Consider the following 19,562-nt stretch of genomic DNA (forward strand, 5'->3'; position numbering starts at 1 on the left):
TGCATTTGCCAAATAATTCTCGTTAGTTACTGAATAGTGTCACTTCTAACTGGAAATATTTCCAATGATCTGCATGAGAAAAGAATTCTGGCAAAATTACTAAAAGGATAGGAAATGAATAAATGAAAATGTAATTTTTACCAAAGAGCCAGAAAGAATCCTCCATCAAGAAAACGTTCACCTCTTGCACTGTTGGTGGGAATGTGAATTGATACAGCCACTATGGAAACATTATGGAGGTTCCTTAAAAAACTAAAAATAGAACTACCATATGACCCAGCAATCCCACTACTGGGCATATATCCTGAGAAAAACATAATTCAAAAAGAGTCATGTACTGCAATGTTCATTGAAGCTCTATTTACAATAGCCAGGACATAGAAGCAACCTAAGTGTCCATTGACAGATGAATGGATAAAGAAGATGTGGCACACATGTACAATGGAATATTACTCAGCCATAAAAAGAAACAAAATTGAGTTATTTGTAGTGAGGTGGATGGACCTAGAGTCTGTCATACAGAGTAAGTCAGAAAGAGAAAAACAAATACCATATGCTAACACATGTATATGGAATCTAAAAAAAAAAAAAAAAGGTTATGAAGAACCTAGGGGCAGGATGGGAATAAAGACGCAGACCTACTAGAGAATGGACTTGAGAACACAGGGAGGGGGAAGGGTAAGCTGCGACAAAGTGAGAGCGTGGCATGGACATATATACACTACCAAATGTAAAATAGGTAGCTAGTGGGAAACAGCTGCACAGCACAGGGAGATGAGGTAGGTGCTTTGTGACCACCTAAAGGGGTGGGATAGGGAAGGTGAGAGGAGGGAGATGCAAGAGGGAAGAGATATGGGGATATATGTATATGTATAGCTGATTCACTTTGTTATAAAGCAGAAACTAACACACCATTGTAAAGCAATTATATTCCAATAAAGATGTTAAAAAAAGAAAATTAAGAAAAGGTTCAAAAAGCAAACCACCTTTACTGTGGTAGCCAAGCCAACACTACCACCTGCTGGTAAAAATATAAATTGCAAGCCTGGAAAGGCTATGAAAGGATTTTAACACTTTTTCTGGAGACCAGCTTATTTTCATGTCTAAGTGCCTTAAATTTGCTTACCGACTATAACTTCATAAAATATAATTTTAGAATTATTATTCTATTATTATATTGGGTAATCACCTAACTAAAATATGTGTTTGAGGTTTTTTGTTTGTTTGTTTAAATCTAATAACCTCAGCATGTTCCAATGAAAAAGAAAAAGCCTAAGCTTTGGAGCCAAAGATACCTGGATTCAAGTTCTAGCTCTGACACTTATTAGCTTTGTGGCCTTGAAAACTTAATTTCCCTAGGCTTTAGTTGTCTCACATGTGAAACAATTGATAGGACTGTAGTGAGTATAAAATGTGTAACATGTCCAGCTCATTTCCTCATACCCAAGAGATAAACAAAACTGATATTTTCAATAAGCAAGAGCAGCCTCATTTTCACTAGAATTTACCTGATCTTTGCTATGTTTTTTTAAAGTGTTTTCATGAGTAGTGTTACCCAACAGGTTTGCTGCTTATAATTTTCAGAACGTCAAATTCCTTGTCAAAGACCTATGGTAATTATCATTACACCACTTACTTATAGAAAGAAGAAAGCCAACAATAACCTGATTTACTCTAACCAAGGCAAAAGCAGGATGTATATAAAGCAAGGGAAAGAGAGAGGAGAAGGAAAAAAATTCAGATACATTTGAATCAGTGATGTATTTTTCCTTTCTGTGGGCAAGCTTCTGCTTTGCTGACAAGTAGCAAAGACCAGCCAGTGTCCTGTCATTGGGAAACCAGATGGATCAGTTTTTTCCATATTCTTTAAAGGATCTCAGGAATATTGCTGAGGAGCATGTGCCAGGATGTCTTTGTTTTATGTCTGTCAATGTCTTTCTCCTCTCCACTTAGTTATGTCAAATCTGCTCTGTTTTACTTTATTTATCAGAATTTCTCATGTCCCATCACCACATGATGCCATGCACTCAACCCCACTATTCTTGGATCCCTCCATGAAACAGGCTGTAGTAAATGTTAGGTCCACATTATTACTGAAGTACCTCCCTAATACTAGAAAAGGAGTTCATCAAGTGCTGTCTCTAATTTTTTATTTCTGAAAGGAATAGCCCTGGGAAAATTTTAGAACAGGTAATTTCTCTCCATTGCTTTCCAACTTACTGTCACCCTTTCTTCCTCAACTCACTTTACTGCATCCCAGAGTAACACATGCTTCTGTGTTTTTTTGTTTTTTGTTTTTTGCGGTACGTGGGCCTCTCACTGTTGTGGCCTCTCCCGTTGCGGAGCACAGGCTCCGGACGCGCAGGCTCAGCGGCCATGGCTCACGGGCCCAGCCGCTCCGTGGCATGCGGGATCTTCCCGGACCGGGGCACGAACCAGCGTCCCCTACATCGGCAGGCGGACCCTCAACCACTGCGCCACCAGGGAAGTCCCTGCTTCTGTGTTTTGAGAAGAAAGCCCCAGCAGCAAAATTACCCAATTATTTCTTCTTTCTCCTTTACTTTCAAACCAAACTTGTATTTTCTTAGAGACCAAAATTAGAAATAAGAAAACATAATTAAATCACTGACCACAAAATGCGATTCATGCTCTTCCCCCATCTTCCTCAATGTGTTAGTTCATATTCAGAAGTTTCCAGCCCTGATTTCACTTTAACAATCACCTAGGAAATTTTTAACGAATTTAATTGGTCCTGGATGGGGCTTGAACATTGTTTTAATGTTCCACAGGTGACTTCAATTATAGTCATCTTAGCCAACAACTCAATCCAAACACTAGTTAATGAATTTCAAAAAGTTAAGAAATAAATATTTTCACAGGTTAGAGAGGAAGAAATATACTAAACCCATAATGTTTATTTCCTTTGAATAAGTAAAAGGATACAAAAATAGTACAGTAATTCAAAAAGGTGAAACTCATGAAAAACATTTTAATCCCATTGTTACCTTCAAGTACATTCTGCAGGATCTGCTAGCTCTACCCCTTGAAAACATTCTTGGATAGATTCCATAGCTATGTGGCCATTTTTAGGTATCAGAAAGGTTCCATTTCTCTCTGGCCCCCGAATTAGAACTGACTTGTGGAAAAGAGTCCTAATAAGAGCAGTAGGTTAAATTCCTCACTACAGATGGGCCCCAACTTACGATGGTTCCACTTACCGTTTTTTCAACTTTAGGACTGAGGTAGGAGATAGATGGGCCCCTGGGCTGGACAGCTGGTGTCTGTCAGGTGGAGTAAAACTGAAGCTTTGTTCTCACCCAGACAATCCAAGACAAAGCTAGTCGCAGAAGCTGAGCTCTGCTCAAGTAAAGAGATAAGATGACCACTCCTGAGGTCAAGGAAAACTTCCCTGTCTGCACATGCGCAGGAAGGCTCCCTGGGGGTCAAAAAGGGAGGGGCCGCCACCCCATAATAAGTGTGGATATGCACCCACAGGCCTCTGTGGTGGGATCCATCTTAGCAAACATTTGCGCATGCATGTTGGGGAGGATCCTAGAACAGGTCACATGTGGGAAAAAAGAAACAAACAATTGGCCAAAGTAAACAAAGACCCGGAAGGACTGTCCTATGTAAGTGATTTAAATCACCTCTTTCCTGCGCTCCTCATTTAGGACGCCCACGCTCCGCTCCGCGTGTGTATCTCTGCCTAGTTTCTGACTTACTGAGCTCCTCCTCAGTAGAGAGGACGCCCACACCCTTTCTCTCCGGGTGTGTATCTCTGCCTAGCTTCAGTCCTAAACTGTTTCTCTGTGTGCTCTCCCATACATTGTGCTGTGTCTTTAATAATAAACATTGTACCTGTTTTTACAGTTTTTGCCTCCTTGAAACATTCTTGCTTTCAAATAGGGGAAAGAGCCAGGGCCACTTTGCTTCTAGCCTCCAGCCCCTGGTGGTCTAGTTACTAGGATTCCTGGTTTTCATCCAGGCTACCCAGGTTCAATTCCTGGGCAGGGAACTAAGATCTCTTTTCAGGACCACTCACTGCCGTCTCTCTGAGATCAGGATGGTGGGAAAGTGATACTAATTCAGTAGAAATTGTACTTCGACTTTTGAATTTTGATCTTTTCCCAGGCCAGCGATATGTTGTAGATACTCTGCTGCCACGTGGGCAGCAGCCGCCACAGCTCCCAGTCACGTGGTCACTGAGGTAAACGATACAACCATTTTGTACTCATACAACCATTCTGTTTTCACTTTGTGGAATTCAGAATTCAATAAAATCAACACTTTATTATAAAGTAGGCTTCGTGTACAGGATGTTGCCCAACTGTAGGCTAATATGTGTTCTGAGTGCCTTTAAGATAGGCTAAGTCATGATGTTTGATAGATAGGTGTATTAAACATTTTTTTGACTTACAATACTTTCAACTTACAGTGGGTTTATCAGGACATAACCCTGTTGTAAGTCAAGGGAGATCTTGACTTTTCATCTTCTGTATTCTTGTGCACTGAGGAAGCGGTGGAAGGAATAGAGGAAGAGAGGCGAAAACCTGACACCACCAGGACCTACATAATTTTCTCTTGACTAGCCCTGGCTGACCTCCATGCCCTCCATTATGGCAAGTCTATAAAAGCTGGTTTAACAATGGGGTGCAATTGTGGGTCAATACTGACATCTGAAATTATCAATTCCCAGGCAGGCTGACGCTCCCTTGAGTTGATTTCTTACAGACCTACCCACCTTACTTTCTTCCTGTAGTAGGCCCTCATAGCAGGCAGCTCTTTTGGGCAGAGTCCCATCAGGGCAGCTCGAGAATGTCACATTTCATGGCATCTCATGATCTCATGGCACATGGGAAATTCTCATTTTCAGATGTTATGAGTGCATCTAACCCTCTGAGGCTTCCTCTCTTTGCATTGTGATCCCTCAGCTTAAGCCAGGAACCCAGTTCTGTGTTCCTGTCCTGCCTTAACATGTTGGGGTACATACTCCATTCTGACGGGAGGGACTGAACTCAACAAACATCCAAGTAAGGAGGAGATACCAGCCTCCTTTCTTAGAAATACCCTCATCACTAGCGTGATTCTCTTAGGCTTTCTCATTTGACTTCGAAACACCCAGCAATAGTTGTTTTTTTAACATTGTTTCTAATATCATTTCTTCTTTGCAAATCAACTCTTTGGGGGCATAATTTACTATGGCAAAATGTACCATTTTAATGTGCATAGTTCAACAATTCAAAAATAAAACTACCATCATAGTAAATAGTTCTGCCACGCCCTTTTGCAGATGTGGTATTAACTGATTTCCTGGTTTAGGTCATTGTTCTATGGATATGTAAAATGTCAATATTAGGGGAAGCTGAGTAAAGCTTATAGGGGAATTGTATTATTTTTACAACTTTTTAAGAGTCTAAAATATTACAAAATAAAATTTTTAAAATAGACAAGTTAAATCTAAAAAGAAAAAACTAGAATGTCAATTCTTGATAATCTTTATAAGCTATATTCATTTTAGGTAAAATTCTAAAATGTTTTGATCCAATTTACCAGATCTGTTTTTGATTTCTTAGTTATTTTTCATCACTCACATGTAACATATGTTAATGTTTATTGTTTGGGGTACATACAAAAAAGGCTAAAGGAACCTGAATGTGCTATAGTGAGGGGAAAAGAATATTACATCTCAAATTAATGTCCAATTTGATTTCTTTAAAGATATTGTACTGAGAATTTTGATAACCCAAGATGAATTAAATATAACCTTTCCAAGACACATTACTTTTGGTGTCAGATACTTCACAATAAACCATCTGTAACACATATCCTACTCATATAAATCCTATATATTCATCTGTCTTACATGGAAAATGTTATATGAAAGAATTTTAGACTATATTTCATAAGGAATGGCTTATATTGAATTAAATACATCCATTGAGATAGCAGAAATTACTGGATTAATTAAATTACATTCACCAACTTCAAAAGTACAGATTTTCCCTCTCCCAGCCATCAAATGTATGTGTATACATAAACAGAGACAAATCATATTTCAAAATCTGTGACATTTAATAAGGTTAAACACTTAAAACAAACTAATACAAACATTTTGATATTTTAAAAATATATATATATTTTCCATAATTATTTATAATAAAGAAAATCTTGAAAAAATAAGAGCCAAAATTTTACTTGTATTTTCTGTCACTTTACATAGCTAAACAATTATATACAGTTATTTCCATGTATAAGAGTTTTACATTTGTATTTCCTACAATTAAGAAAATCCAAATGTTAAATTTTAAGACATATATCCAATTATGTACAAAAATCACCATAGTCAACTTACAGATTCAAACTTACTTAAAAATCATTATAAACTATGAAAAATACATATTATGAAAAATTATGTTCTAAGAGTAGCATAATACCAACTCATATAATCTAGGTAAATCCAAAAGTATAAACAATGTTTATAAATTACAGTAGTGTCTATACTGCCCTATCATAAGAGGAGGTATTCTTTGTAAATATGTATGTTATAAATAAAAGTCTGACTTCTTTCAAGTGCCAAAATTATTTTCACTTTAATCATTTTCATTTAAAGCTTTGTAAAAATGTTTATCATCTTTAAAATTGAGTATGCTGAATACAGTGAAACCCTTGATAACTAAAAATCATTATGAATGCCAATTATTTAGTGACTTATTCATCGAACTATATCTACGAGTGGGGTGATTTTTTTTCTTTTCTCTAAATTAAGTGGCTTTAGGCTAATATGTTTTATAATTATTGTTTCCTCTCTTTCTGTTGTTTCACATCTCTAATAATGAGTTCCTGAGGATTTGCCATTATTTTACAGCTAGAAAATGTTTCAATTCCCTACTTCTACGTATAGGATATAGAAAGCCTAAAATCTCCTTTTAGCCTTGGCTCGAAGAGGAATTCAAAATGTGTCCGTCTGGGTGGGAGGGAGACTGCTTCTGAATTGAGGTATCACGTGTTTGCTCCCCTGCCTACCTTGAACTGTCTCTTTGGTTGTTATGAATTTCCTGCTTCTCAAATACCTGGGTTTTTGACCACCCATCTGGCTTTGATCTCTGGTGTTTATATGTTCCTGGTTTATGTAGGTCTGTCCCTCTGATTCCTGACCCACTGCTCCTATAATTCTCTAATATTCAAGTGTGCTTGCTTGCCTAACTCTAATGCATTCCTTCTTGCATTTCAATTTATAAATGCTACTCATTTCTTGAATCATCACTGGCCACTAATTACCACCAAACATAATCTCCTAAACTCTGTGAAGTACTAATGCTTCTGATCCTGGTCTCCTATCAGGCCTTTACTCTGTTTGTTATTCTGATCACAGTGTATATAAAACACTACTTGTAAAAAGCTAACCTAGGAAAAAGCTGATAATGAATCTTATTAAATTAGTAGCCGTATTTTATGAAATTTCAAATGGGTATGAACTTCAGCACTTCTCTTAATCAGTAAAATTCTTGACCAGGTAGCAGTTATTTTTATTGATGTTCACTGATCTATCTCCTCCACATTCTGAGTAGACAAAGTTGGCCTAAGTCTGATCTGAAAAAATGGAATTATAATGTTATCATATATGTGAAATACTTAATCTTTAAATAAGTGGATCAGTTAAAGAGTAGAGTTCAATGTTTTAATCAAACAACAATAATACGTGCCTACTATGAGCAAAGCACTACTGAAGTGCTATAAGGAATGTACTAGGTGATCAGTTTTTAAAATGAGAAAAGTTAAAGGTGATCAGTTTTGAAAATGAGAAAAGTTAAAGTACTGAGTATACAAACATTGATCAGTAGTTCATTAAGAAATCTCTTCAAAGAATATCAATAAAATGCATGTAAGCCATTAAAAAAAAAGAGATCTTTTCCTGTCTAATTGGCACTTTTCTTTACTGAAGCTGGCACATCCCTCTGGAAGACATGTTATTGAATAAAACTATCACAGAGTAATAAGAGGTAAGTGTTAAAAATCAGCAATATCAACAAATCACTTTCTGGAATTCTTGAGTTAAAGTGAAGATATGTGCATACAATGCTAATATTTCTGAATTCACTATGTACTGGGACACAAAGAAGGTAATTAACCAATATTCTAATAGTTCAGTAACTTTCTGTAATAAATCCAGGACAGATTAGTATATGTATATTTAAAATCAAATAATATTATTTAGATGGTTTTAAATTCATGGTCTTTCAATAACAGTTCTTGAAACTTCGAACATAAACTTGATGAATCTAAATTTTTACACCATAAATTTTCTAAAAAAGCCCAAACTATTGACAATGATAATTAAGATAAGACAAGTTGTAAGAGGGATAGAAACATCACTTTGTTTTTAAAATGTAAACTTTTAACTAATCATTGGTTTTATGTTTCTAGTATAGTTTATTAGTTGGGGATTTCGTACCTAGATGTATCTCTGTGTGTATATGTGTGTGTGTGTGTGTGTGTGTGTGTGTGTGTGTGTGTGTGTGTGTTTTGAGGCTTCTGATGGGCCTTGAAGGCACAGGTCTGTTTCTTATATTAAAACAAAACCAAATTAAGAGTCCATACATATACAGAAAACACATTTAATTATAAAATATCAATTTTTAAAATATGATTGTCCATATTGTATAGTTAATGCTGCAGTGACAATGTGTATTCTTACAGATGGAGGCCAATTTTCAATCTTCTTTTTTGCTGTTTTACCCATCATTCCCTGCTTTGCTGAGATCACATTCTAATGAAACCGTAGTCACAACTGAATCCTGATTTTGATATGGCACATCTGTGCCTAATGGTGGCGGTTTATACAAAAAGACTGCAAGCCCATTGAAGAAAACGGTGGTAATTTTACAAGTAACACCTAAATATAGAAACAAATATTAATCATGCATTTGGGCCTTTAATTATTACAAAAATTAATTCTCATTGAAAAATTCTTCATGAGTAGAAACTCACTACTTAAAGAGAAGTATATAAGCAATTAGTTTTATGTTTTAAATTTTTAAAACTTTAGTGAGAAAGTTGCTATTCTTCAGTAGAACATCTGTCCATAATTCAATGAACTAGTCCTTATTTTCTTTCTAAACAATGAAAATGTACAATAATTATTCTATTTTTGGTTACAATAATACATTCTTAACCAAGGAAAAATAGCTTATGACATCCTTGAACCTGAATAATAAGTTGCAACATTTTCATGTCCATGATGAAAAGTAATTCTAAAAATAAAAAAGGCTTTGGAGTTCTTAAAAGAAAGCCTCTATGGGAATATATAACATTCAATACTCTTCACAGGCTTCAATTTGTCTTCAAAGAACTCTGATTTTAAGCTCAGTTATTTGAAGAAAAACTAGTTCTGGTCACAGTACAAGCATCAAAGTGCCAGCCAAATAAATTAAATGACCTCACAATATGGTTTTTGCAGTAGCTAATTTGTGTTAATCATTAATATTTTACTCAAACGGTGTATTTGAAAAACAGGAATACTCACTGCGCTAGCATTTCTAGATTTATAAGAAGAACAATTACATAGGTACTACTGTTACAATGTTCTTGGAATATTTAAAGGTATATATGTTTTGGGGAAAAAAAGTCTCATATTCACTACAGAGTAGGTAAAGGAACAATTCGTTATCTATATTTTTTGGACAAAAAGTACAAACATAACCAATTAAATAAATTTTTAAGCATAAAAATACACTGAATAAAAATGTTTTTTAACAGGTAAAAGTGATGGGAAGATTAATTTTGCCTATTCTAGTCAATATTTATCTTCTCATTATTTTGCTAGATTTATATATTTATTTCTTCAATGGATAATTTATTATTCTGTCATTATAAATTCAGACAGCATACTATGGATTTAAACACATGTAGGAGAAACAAGCTATCTTGATACATGTGTGAAAATAATCACACCACAATCACAATGAAAATCACACATTATTTTAAATACACACACACACACACACACACACACACACACGCAGTTGACTCTTGAACAACTCAGGGGTTAGGGGCACCGGCAACCCGTGCAGTCAAAAATCCTCATATAACTTTACAGACTGCCCTCTGTATTTGCGGTTCCAGATGGTGGATTCAACCAACCTGAAGACTGTGCAGTACTGTAGTACATATTTATTGAAAAAAATCTGCTTATAAATTGACCCGAGCAGTTCAAACCCATGTTGTTCAAGGGTCAACTCTGTATGTGTGTGTATTTATATCTAGAATTTCTCTATTTTTAAATACTCTAATTTCTTAGGTTGTTTTTTTAAATTTTATCATACTCTTTCAAACTAGATGCATTGATCTGTTTCCTTATTCTTAATTTTCATTGATTGCTTAACCAAGACTATGGAAGACAGACTACCAAAGGCAAAAAGGGTTAAACATCATGGCTAACCTTGTAAACCATAAAAAGGTTTTTCACAACTTGCCTTAGAGCCAGAAAATACTTCCCTACCTCAGCTCTGTGTGCTTTCCAAAGCCCAGGTGCCTAAATGATAATCGTTTCAGTTTCTTAGAATTCTCTTTTAGCTTTTTGTTATACTTTCCAAAAAAAGTTTGAGAGAAGTTGTTAAAAGAAAATTATGTGATATGTGATATGATGAAAGCTAAAATGTTACTCTCTTCTATTTTAGACTGAGCCTCGCAGACTCCAGGTAAGACTTTTATAATATGCTATGATAAGTGATCTCGGCTTCAGGACTATAGGATAATCCAAAAGCATGGACTGAACATTTCAAAAGCTAAGTAAGTAACAATAAGATTTTTTTTCTCTTGACATAATCCATTTATTCTAAAGATATCAAAAAGTCACCACTTACTTATGGCCACTAGCATATAGGCCATCTTGATGTTATTATAAATCCAGCAAGCTCCTTTAATTCCACATTCGTTGATATCCCAGAGAATACATGTGCTGTCTATTGTGATGCCAAATATAATAGGCCCAGGTATTGTGCCTAGAAGAATTACATGTGAAGATTATATATAAGTGATTATATATATATATATATATACACATAAGTGAAGATTATAGTTTATAATTACAAATTTTTTATATATGATTATGTATATATTTTATATAAATATAGGTATTAATCTGCCCATATGCAAATCAATCAGTTCATGTACAAGTAATAGGAATATAAAGAAACGCAGATAAAACATTCTAAAATAATTATACATATTATATATTTCTAATCAATTCAAGAAATTATTTTAATAAACATCTCTGTCATGTATTGGGTTAATATTTAGTTAAGTAAATATTCTAACTCACTGCTTTTCTAATTTAATAAATGTCTTTGAAATTAGCTATTATACTTTAAAAAAAAAAAATTATTGATGCACAGAATAAGTCTCCTAAACTACAGCATATATATTACACGTGTGTGTGCGGGTGTGTGTGCATGTGCAAGTAAACTAATGTGGGTGTGTGAGTATACATATTTATATATATATATACATACATACGGTGACATAAATGTGCATGGGAATGTACATATGTACATGCACACAAACATTCACACTAACATGCCTAGTTCACCATTAATTGTGCAACTATGGGCAAATCCCTGAATCTCTCAGGTCCTTAATTTACTCATCTAAAAAACTGAAAAGTTGGTCTAGGGGATCTCTTAATGTTTCCTGCTTTTTATTTTTATAAATAATCTTAATATTATGGGTATAATATTATACGTAAAATTATACACACATATAATTACGTGTAAGACATGTTTCTGCCTTATTATTCTTCCTACATCTGGAACCTTAAAAATTTTCTGGCATAAATTATTTCTTCCATCAATTCTTAACTAGATACAATATTCACAGCACAGTTTTTATTGAAACATATAAATTCATCATTTTTCAATGCTAATGTAACATAATTATGTCCTAAATGGAGTTAAATACAGAGAGGAAAAGGAATTACAATAGTTATAAATAAGATTTTATCATAATTTATGTTGGTGATGGGTTTTATATGAATAGAAAAAAAATTATGTCTTTTACTTGCTCTATTAGAAATGTGTTGATGATAATATGTTATATTTTAAATAAATATAATATACTCTTTAGGATTATATTTGCAACAGAACTGGAAACAACAGTTAACCAATCAGGTAGGTGAAAAGTAAAGTCATTATTTTCCTATGTGATATATAAATAATGCCACATCTTAAATAGTGAAAAACAGCTCTGTTCAATGACAATTGCAGAAACTAATTGCAGTTCCACTGCAGTTAAACTAATTGTTTTCTTGGCACATACTGTAAGTGAATAAATCAATAACAGTAATGAATAAAAATAACCAACAGTTACCAATGCATTAAGAAAAATGGCATACCTAATAATCGAAGCAACACACACTGTATTCCCAATGCTAGAGACCGCTGCTTTTGATTAACACACCTGGATATATTAAATGCATATAAGACAAAAAATGGTAGTATAGTATATTTACTCTTTGAGCAAATTCATTTTTGTAACAGCTTAGCATTTCTAGATTAAAGCAAATACTATACACATGAAATAAACAAATTATTCATAACAGCTTATATACAGTTCAACCTTTCTGGAATTATAAGAGAAGAAAAATGTTATCTCAACTAAAATACTGCAAATAATACCAAAAAGGAGTCAAATGAGTTTTAACAAATGTATTGAATACGTATGAATTTTAGCAAATGTAAAGAAGAAAGGACATTCATTAACAAGACTTCTATTCGACTATCCCATAAGTTACAAGTCATATGGCTTAAGTTGCAAGCAAATAATTCTTATTCTCTTATTAACTTTGAGACAGAAATCATACCTGTGAGTTACGGTTACAAATTTGAGGTAGTGTAAAACAATTTCTGATGCTCAATTTGATTCAACAATAATTCTTTAAGTAATAACTCTCAGAGATGAATGAGACATGATGTTGGCACACAAGAGAGTTAGATGGGAGATAGAAGAGATCAAGTAGTCTTTAAAAAAAATATACGTAGGTAGAAAGCGACATAGATGTAATAGGTGTTATGTTAACAGACTTAATGTTTTTAGACAAAATCTCTGAAGCTTCTGTTTGTCAAAAAGTATGTGAAAAAGCAGTGAGTATCAAGGAACAAAAATTGAAGACGGAAAAAGCTAGTTTGTTAGGAAAGATATCGAAAGGCTGATGAGCTTATGGAAGGGCAAATAGGAAATATTTTTACAAAGGGGTGTGGAAGGAAGAAGAGCCAATGAAAGCACAAAACACTGAAGAGCCAGGGGACAGCCAGCATATTTTACTGTTTACAGGAAGGTTTAATATCACAGCACCTACTGTATAAGACAGAATGCACATCATTCTGATTCTGACACATGTGGAATGCACTGCCATTTCCACCATACTCAAATGCAAATGATTATAACTCCAGCTTACAACCGAAGTCTCATGAAAGAAGCAGAGAAACTAGCATCGAGTACATGCCAAGTAGGCAATGTTAAGACACTTTCACAACCATGATCTTGTTAAAGCCTCAAACATCTTGGGTTCAATGAGGTAGCATTCCCAATGCCACAGAACTAATGATCTTGTAAGGGCTGAATTAGTATTGGAACCAACAGTCAATATAAACCCCAAATAAATCCCTAAGTCCATTTTTTTTTCATTCAACATGTTGGCTTAGGGATGGCAAATTTCACAATATAACACATACCTTAGGATAGACACAGTTATAGGAGTACCAGCCATGAAGGTAAAAACAATTGCAGCAAAGAAAATGCCAAGGAATACAGGCAAGTTTTTACATTGACTTGAACACTTCCCAGCTTGAGCTTCAAAACTAAAACTTGATGGAGTAGGTGTTACTTCTGTTTTTCTTTCAATACATGAACAGTTATAATATACCTGGAAATATTAGACATAAACATACTAAAAGTGATTATCTTCAAAACATATTTTATCATTGCAAATTATGTGAGTTTTAGACATGGCAAACACTTACACAGTCTTAATTCATACACATCAAATAGTGATAAGAAACAGTAATAACCCTTAAGAAATCAAGCAAGTGAAAACAAGGGGCCATAGTTACAAAGCAGAATAATCTGTATTTGACTTTTGTGTCCATTATTTTAACTTGTAACCTGTTATTGATTCATGTCTTATAAAACAAATTGACAAGAATATAACAATTAGATGATCTCACACATTCTAGGCTGCTTTCAATAGATCACAATTGTTCAAATAGTTTTCCTAACTTTCTTCTTTTCCATTATTAGGACACAAAGAAAAGCATGCATAGTGACAATCTCACTATCTATGCTAGTTTGAAAGAACTAACTATAATTTTAACAATTGCCACAGTAAATTAACTAATACATTACAAGAGTTTGGGGAAAAAAAAACTACTTTCAACTAAACCTTTTTACTATAATTTTCTGAACTTTTTGAATTGTTTTACCAAAAGCAAACTGGATCCTTCTTAAGATGACATATTTATGATAATCAAAAACTAGAAGTTATTATGTTATCCTGAAGGCTATTTTTTATTAACATATTAACTATTTAATATATATATACACATATATATGCACATATATGTATACATATAAATTAATAATATGAAATGTTGGAAAGTAACATGTTTAAAAATCACAAGTATTACTTTTGTAAGAAAAGAGTTCAGGTATTTGAAAAGTTAGGCATAATCATTTTTTAAAGGCTTTTTACATCTCAAGCCCATCCTTACTACAAATCTTTTTATATGTTTAAGGCCTCAGTAAAGTCAGAGCAGAGCTAGAGAAGTCAAAGTGAAGTGGTGCTTTTACTGTCCCAAAGGCCAGAGACCACTGGTACTGATTCAGGAAAATCAAATATGCAGGTGACATTCCTAAAATGAAATATTACATACTCAGCAATCCGATATGTCAAGTAATGAAATAAAGTAGCCTTTAAAATTTTTAAGAAGGAAAACTGAAAACAGTATTTTGTATCTTAATGAAGCTTTACAACTCTCTTACATAAAAAAGTATACATTTGCCTATAATATAGATAGCTGCTAGTCAACATCTGTTTTTGTAGTTCAGATCACTGGTAGGAAATATATTCTATTTCTGTGAACAAATGTGCATAGATATTTATTACATTATTATCAATGCATTTTGCCTATCTGATATATTTCATAAAAAGATCCTGTGAAAAAATGAGTTGTTACATGGACTAACTAGTTGGACATAAAAAAGCCAGGTCAAAAAGAAAATTTGGAAGTCAAAATAACTTGCTTTTCTGAAACAATCCCTAGAAGACAATTTATTGTTTAAAATGGTGATGATAATATTTGGTGACAAATATAAATATCGAATTAACCATGTCAAAATAACCAATACCATTTAAGTGTGCTCTGGGTATTAGATTTTTTATTTATTTACTTATTTATTCATTTATTTTGGTTTCCTTGTGCAGGACGGTATTTGTGTCTATACATTTTGCTATGTGAGTAAAACCTTTCCATTAATTTAATTCCTTGTCATAATCTTCTAATTAGAGTTAGTCAATAGCACTTATTGATTGATGATATTTTATATACAGGAAAATGCTACCTACTTATCTGCCTCTCAAAGGAATAGTTTACCTTCACCTATGATATGTATTATGCTCACTTGTGGAATCTGATTCCTTATAACTGACACAAACACCTAATTTTCTCAACCTGTTTTGAAACTAAAGCAACCCCAGATGTCCACTGGTTTGAAGGTATGGTAATCGTTCATTAAATTTTCACAGGAACTTTATGGTAGTTATTTAGTTAGTTTTACTCCAAGGATTAAAACTGCACGTCAACCCAGTCTATTAAGTCTGCTATGATTCACCACATTTTTTCTGGCATATTTTTCAATGTTCTTAGACAACTATTTTTAAGTCTATAAGCTAGGTAATATGAAAAAAAATGTATACTGTTTCTCACATTCTGGTTTACCCCTAGCAGAAAGATGAAATCCTACATCTCTGTTGAGATAAATGTTTGATGTATTTATTACACACAAAATCATTAAAGATATGTATACATATGTACAGACATATAGTTATGTGCATATATATGAACATATAAATGTGTATAACCACACACACACATACAGACATCTGTGTTAGTTCTAAAAGAAAGCTTAAGTACTGTTACAGGTTATTTCAATTAATGATTTCTATTTATGTAAAAATCTTTTCTTGCAATCTTAAAGTTATCTTTATATAGGAAAAGGAATGCCATTTCACTAATACATATTTCAAATATCCAAGATTGTGCTGTTTTGTCATATAATTCTTACATACCTTATTCATTGTAGTCTCTTATATCATATTACATATTTCCCTCAGGTCTTTTTAAAGTTATCACATTATCTATTAATGCATAACATTACCTATTATGTACTACTAGTAATGTGAATATTATTTCTTCCCAGGCTATTAAATTTAACGAAGATAAAATCTTTAGAGTGTAGATGTAGTACAACAAAATTCTATTGGATTTTCTTAAACCATTTAATTGTATTAAAAAGAAATCATATTTAGGTAAACTGATATGCATTCTTTTTTTAATTTTATTTATTTTTTGGCTGTGTTGGGTCTTCGTTGCTGCGCGCGGGCTTTCTCTAGTTGCAGCAAGCGGGGGCTACTCTTCGTTGCAGTGCACGTGCTTCTCATTGCGGTGGCTTCTCATATGTGGAGCACGGGCCCTAGAGTGCGCAGGCTTCAGTAGTTGCAGTGCGTGGGCTCAGTAGTTGTGGCATGCGGGCTCTAGAGCACATGGGCTTTAGTAGTTGTGACCCACAGGCTTAGTTGCTCCGCGGCATGTGGGATCTTCCCGGACCACGGATAGAACCCGTGTCCCCTGCATTGGCAGCCGGATTCTTAACCGCTGCACCACTAGGGAAGTCCTGATATGCATTCTAATCCACAGCTAAAAGTAAACTTGCATTTGAGAACAGATTAGTGATCTGTATATATTTTTAATGTGTCCATGGTGTATCAATTAAAAGCAACAAATATTTACTGTGTTTTTATTATATACACCGTACTCAGTAAGAGTAAGAGAAGTTCCCTGACTTCCAGCGACATAAAGTATAGTTGAGAAAAAATAAAACAATGTAAAAAGGTAAATAATATTTCACTTCTATAACAGAAGTGATGTTATAAAGATGTATGTGAAGAACTGCTAAATTGATTTTTCAACAGTAATTGAATGTGAGGTATAAAGGAAGAAGAATCTTTTTCATATGGAGTGGTCAGGGGCCTTTTTTTTTTTTAATTAAGGTAAGAACACAACAAATTTTAAGTGTACGATGCATTATTGTTGACACAGGTACGATGTTGTATAGCAGATCTCTCGAACTTATTCATTTTACTTGACTGAAACTTTATGCCTGGCTTCTGAATGGAGGAGGTGGGCCAGGAAGGAAAGACTAGGCACAGCATAACACCACTAGAGGGATAAGGAAGGGCATCAGAAATAAACATACTGCCTCATTAAGGTAAAGGAAGTAAGGTAAAGTAAGGTAAAGACCCAAGTTACCTTTGGATGTCTTTTGGAAACAGAATTTGTACAACCTGCATAGCAGGGAGAAAAATATTGGATTCCATTTCCTCCACAGATAGGATAATAATATGATCGCAGGCAGTTACAATTGGCATTACAAGGAGCGATCAAGTTTCCCAGTTCTCCTGTCCTGTCAACAAGAAATAAAAGATGGGTAAATTATCTATGTTATAACTTTTAATGGACAGTTCAGAAGCATTGTTATATCTTGCCATTCAATCATTTATTCACTTACTCAACACTTCATTTAATTACTGAACAAATAAAACAAACAGAATGTCTACCTTTTCACATACAGCTTAATTAACTTCTTGTGGAAGAGACAGGCAGTAGAAACAATAGCTATATAATATAATGTCTGTCAGTGATTTAAAAAACATAGGCAGAGTAAGCAAATAAAGCAGTTTCTCATTTGGTACCAGATAATTCTTTTTTTTTTCTTTCTTTCTTTTTTTTTTTTTTTTTTTTTTTTGGTGCGGGGTGAGGGAGGGCTGGTTCTGTGGGTTGTACGATATTTAGCAGCATCCCTGGCCTCTACCCACTGGATGCCAGTAGCATCCCCTTAGTTGTGACAACCAAAATGTATCCAGACACTGCCTAATTTCCCTGGGATGTGAGTGAAATTTTAAACCTGGAAGGATGAATACAATTGTAATCTTCAGCATACTCACTTTATCAATGGGAAAACTAAGTCCCAGAGAAATTAATTTACTTTTCTTTCTTTTCCAAATATAATACTCCTGGTTCCCAGGCTCGGTGTTGTTCCATGCTGCCTCTTAATAGGAGGAACATCTTTTAAAATATAAAGGGTTACCCTAGGCAAAGATACTTCTCCAATCCCTTATTTATTTGTTCATTAAACCAATATATATTGAGCAAGTGCTAGGCCCTATGCTAGGTATTGGGACTACAAAGCTGATAAGACAGTCACCATTCTCAAAGATTTCACAGTCTAGGAGTAGAGTGGACACAAATTTATACACTAATATGGTTATAGACTGTGGTTATAGATATCAACAAAGTGTATTTTATATATCTGCACTGAGGAATGACACTTAAAACAAGCCAAAGTTTAGATAAGAGGGTCTGAAGGAGCATCTGTCTGAGATGAGTCTTAAAGAATGAGTAAGAGTTAGCTGAGTAAATGGGGAAGGCGAAGGGTACTTCAGAGAAGCTGATAAAAGTCAAAAGGTGAGAAATAACATTCTATATGGAGAAACATGAATGATGTCTGAGGCAGAGAGTGATAGGAAATGTAGTTGGAAAAGAGTCATGGACCAGATTGTTGAAAGCCTCATGGGCCTTGTTAAAAAACAATGGGCTTTAACTTAGTTTGAAAAAGTAATCAAGTATTTTAGACTGAAAAGTGGCAATGTGAAAAGTACATTTTAAAGAAATAACCCTAGGAGTTATACAGAGTTTGAATTTGGAGGAAGGGGACCAGTTACAATACCCTAGGCAATAAATTATGATAATGTGTAGGAGAACTAAAATAGAATTTTGATTTAAAAAAACAGATTTGAGAAATATTTTGGATGTAGAATCAGTAAGATTTGGTGTTTGGTTGACTGAAGATAGGAACAGGATGGAAAAGTCAAGAGTGACTCCTAGTGTCTAACTTGGCATTTTGGTGGAGAAGAACTAGTTCTGGGGAAGAGGTGATGGGTATGGTTTTATACATATTGAGATTAACAGTCTCAAATTTGGTGAAGAAATCTGGCCTGGAGCCAGGTATCTTAATATCCATTTGCATATAGATGTAGCTGAAACTCTGAGAATGATAGATCAACCATATAAAGAGTCGAAGAGTACAGAGAGGTCTTGGGAGTTCATTTATTTCATGAATACGTAGTGAGCTCCAATCATGTGCTAGACTCAAAGTGGTGGAAATATATCTAAAATAAATAAAGAAATAGAGATAAAGATAGAGGAAGGAAGGGAGGGAGGGAGGAAGGAAGG

The 19,562-nt window shown here is 34.2% G+C and overlaps 1 protein-coding gene across 2 annotated transcripts in view; it reads right to left on the reverse strand.

The window, feature by feature from the left end:
* Positions 1-5,126: 5,126 nt before the first annotated feature.
* SLCO4C1 (solute carrier organic anion transporter family member 4C1) overlaps positions 5,127-19,562 on the reverse strand; it is a 66,481-nt gene continuing 52,045 nt past the window's right edge. Inside the window, exons 9-13 of one of the 2 annotated variants that reach the window (XM_022592133.3) lie at positions 17,580-17,733; positions 13,728-13,918; positions 12,389-12,453; positions 10,863-11,000; positions 5,127-8,893 (exon numbers count right to left, since the gene is read on the reverse strand). In XM_022592133.3, coding sequence (XP_022447841.1) covers positions 8,733-8,893; positions 10,863-11,000; positions 12,389-12,453; positions 13,728-13,918; positions 17,580-17,733 — 709 coding nt within the window. In that variant the 3' untranslated portion in view covers positions 5,127-8,732. The remainder of the gene's footprint in view (positions 8,894-10,862; positions 11,001-12,388; positions 12,454-13,727; positions 13,919-17,579; positions 17,734-19,562) is intronic. The other variant, XR_002647157.3, reaches the window with a different exon arrangement.

The sequence above is a fragment of the Delphinapterus leucas genome, chromosome 3 (genome assembly GCF_059928025.1).
Source record: "Delphinapterus leucas isolate spDelLeu-1000000601 "Yukka" chromosome 3, BTC_Dleu_Yukka2, whole genome shotgun sequence".
Classification (NCBI taxonomy): domain Eukaryota; kingdom Metazoa; phylum Chordata; class Mammalia; order Artiodactyla; family Monodontidae; genus Delphinapterus; species Delphinapterus leucas.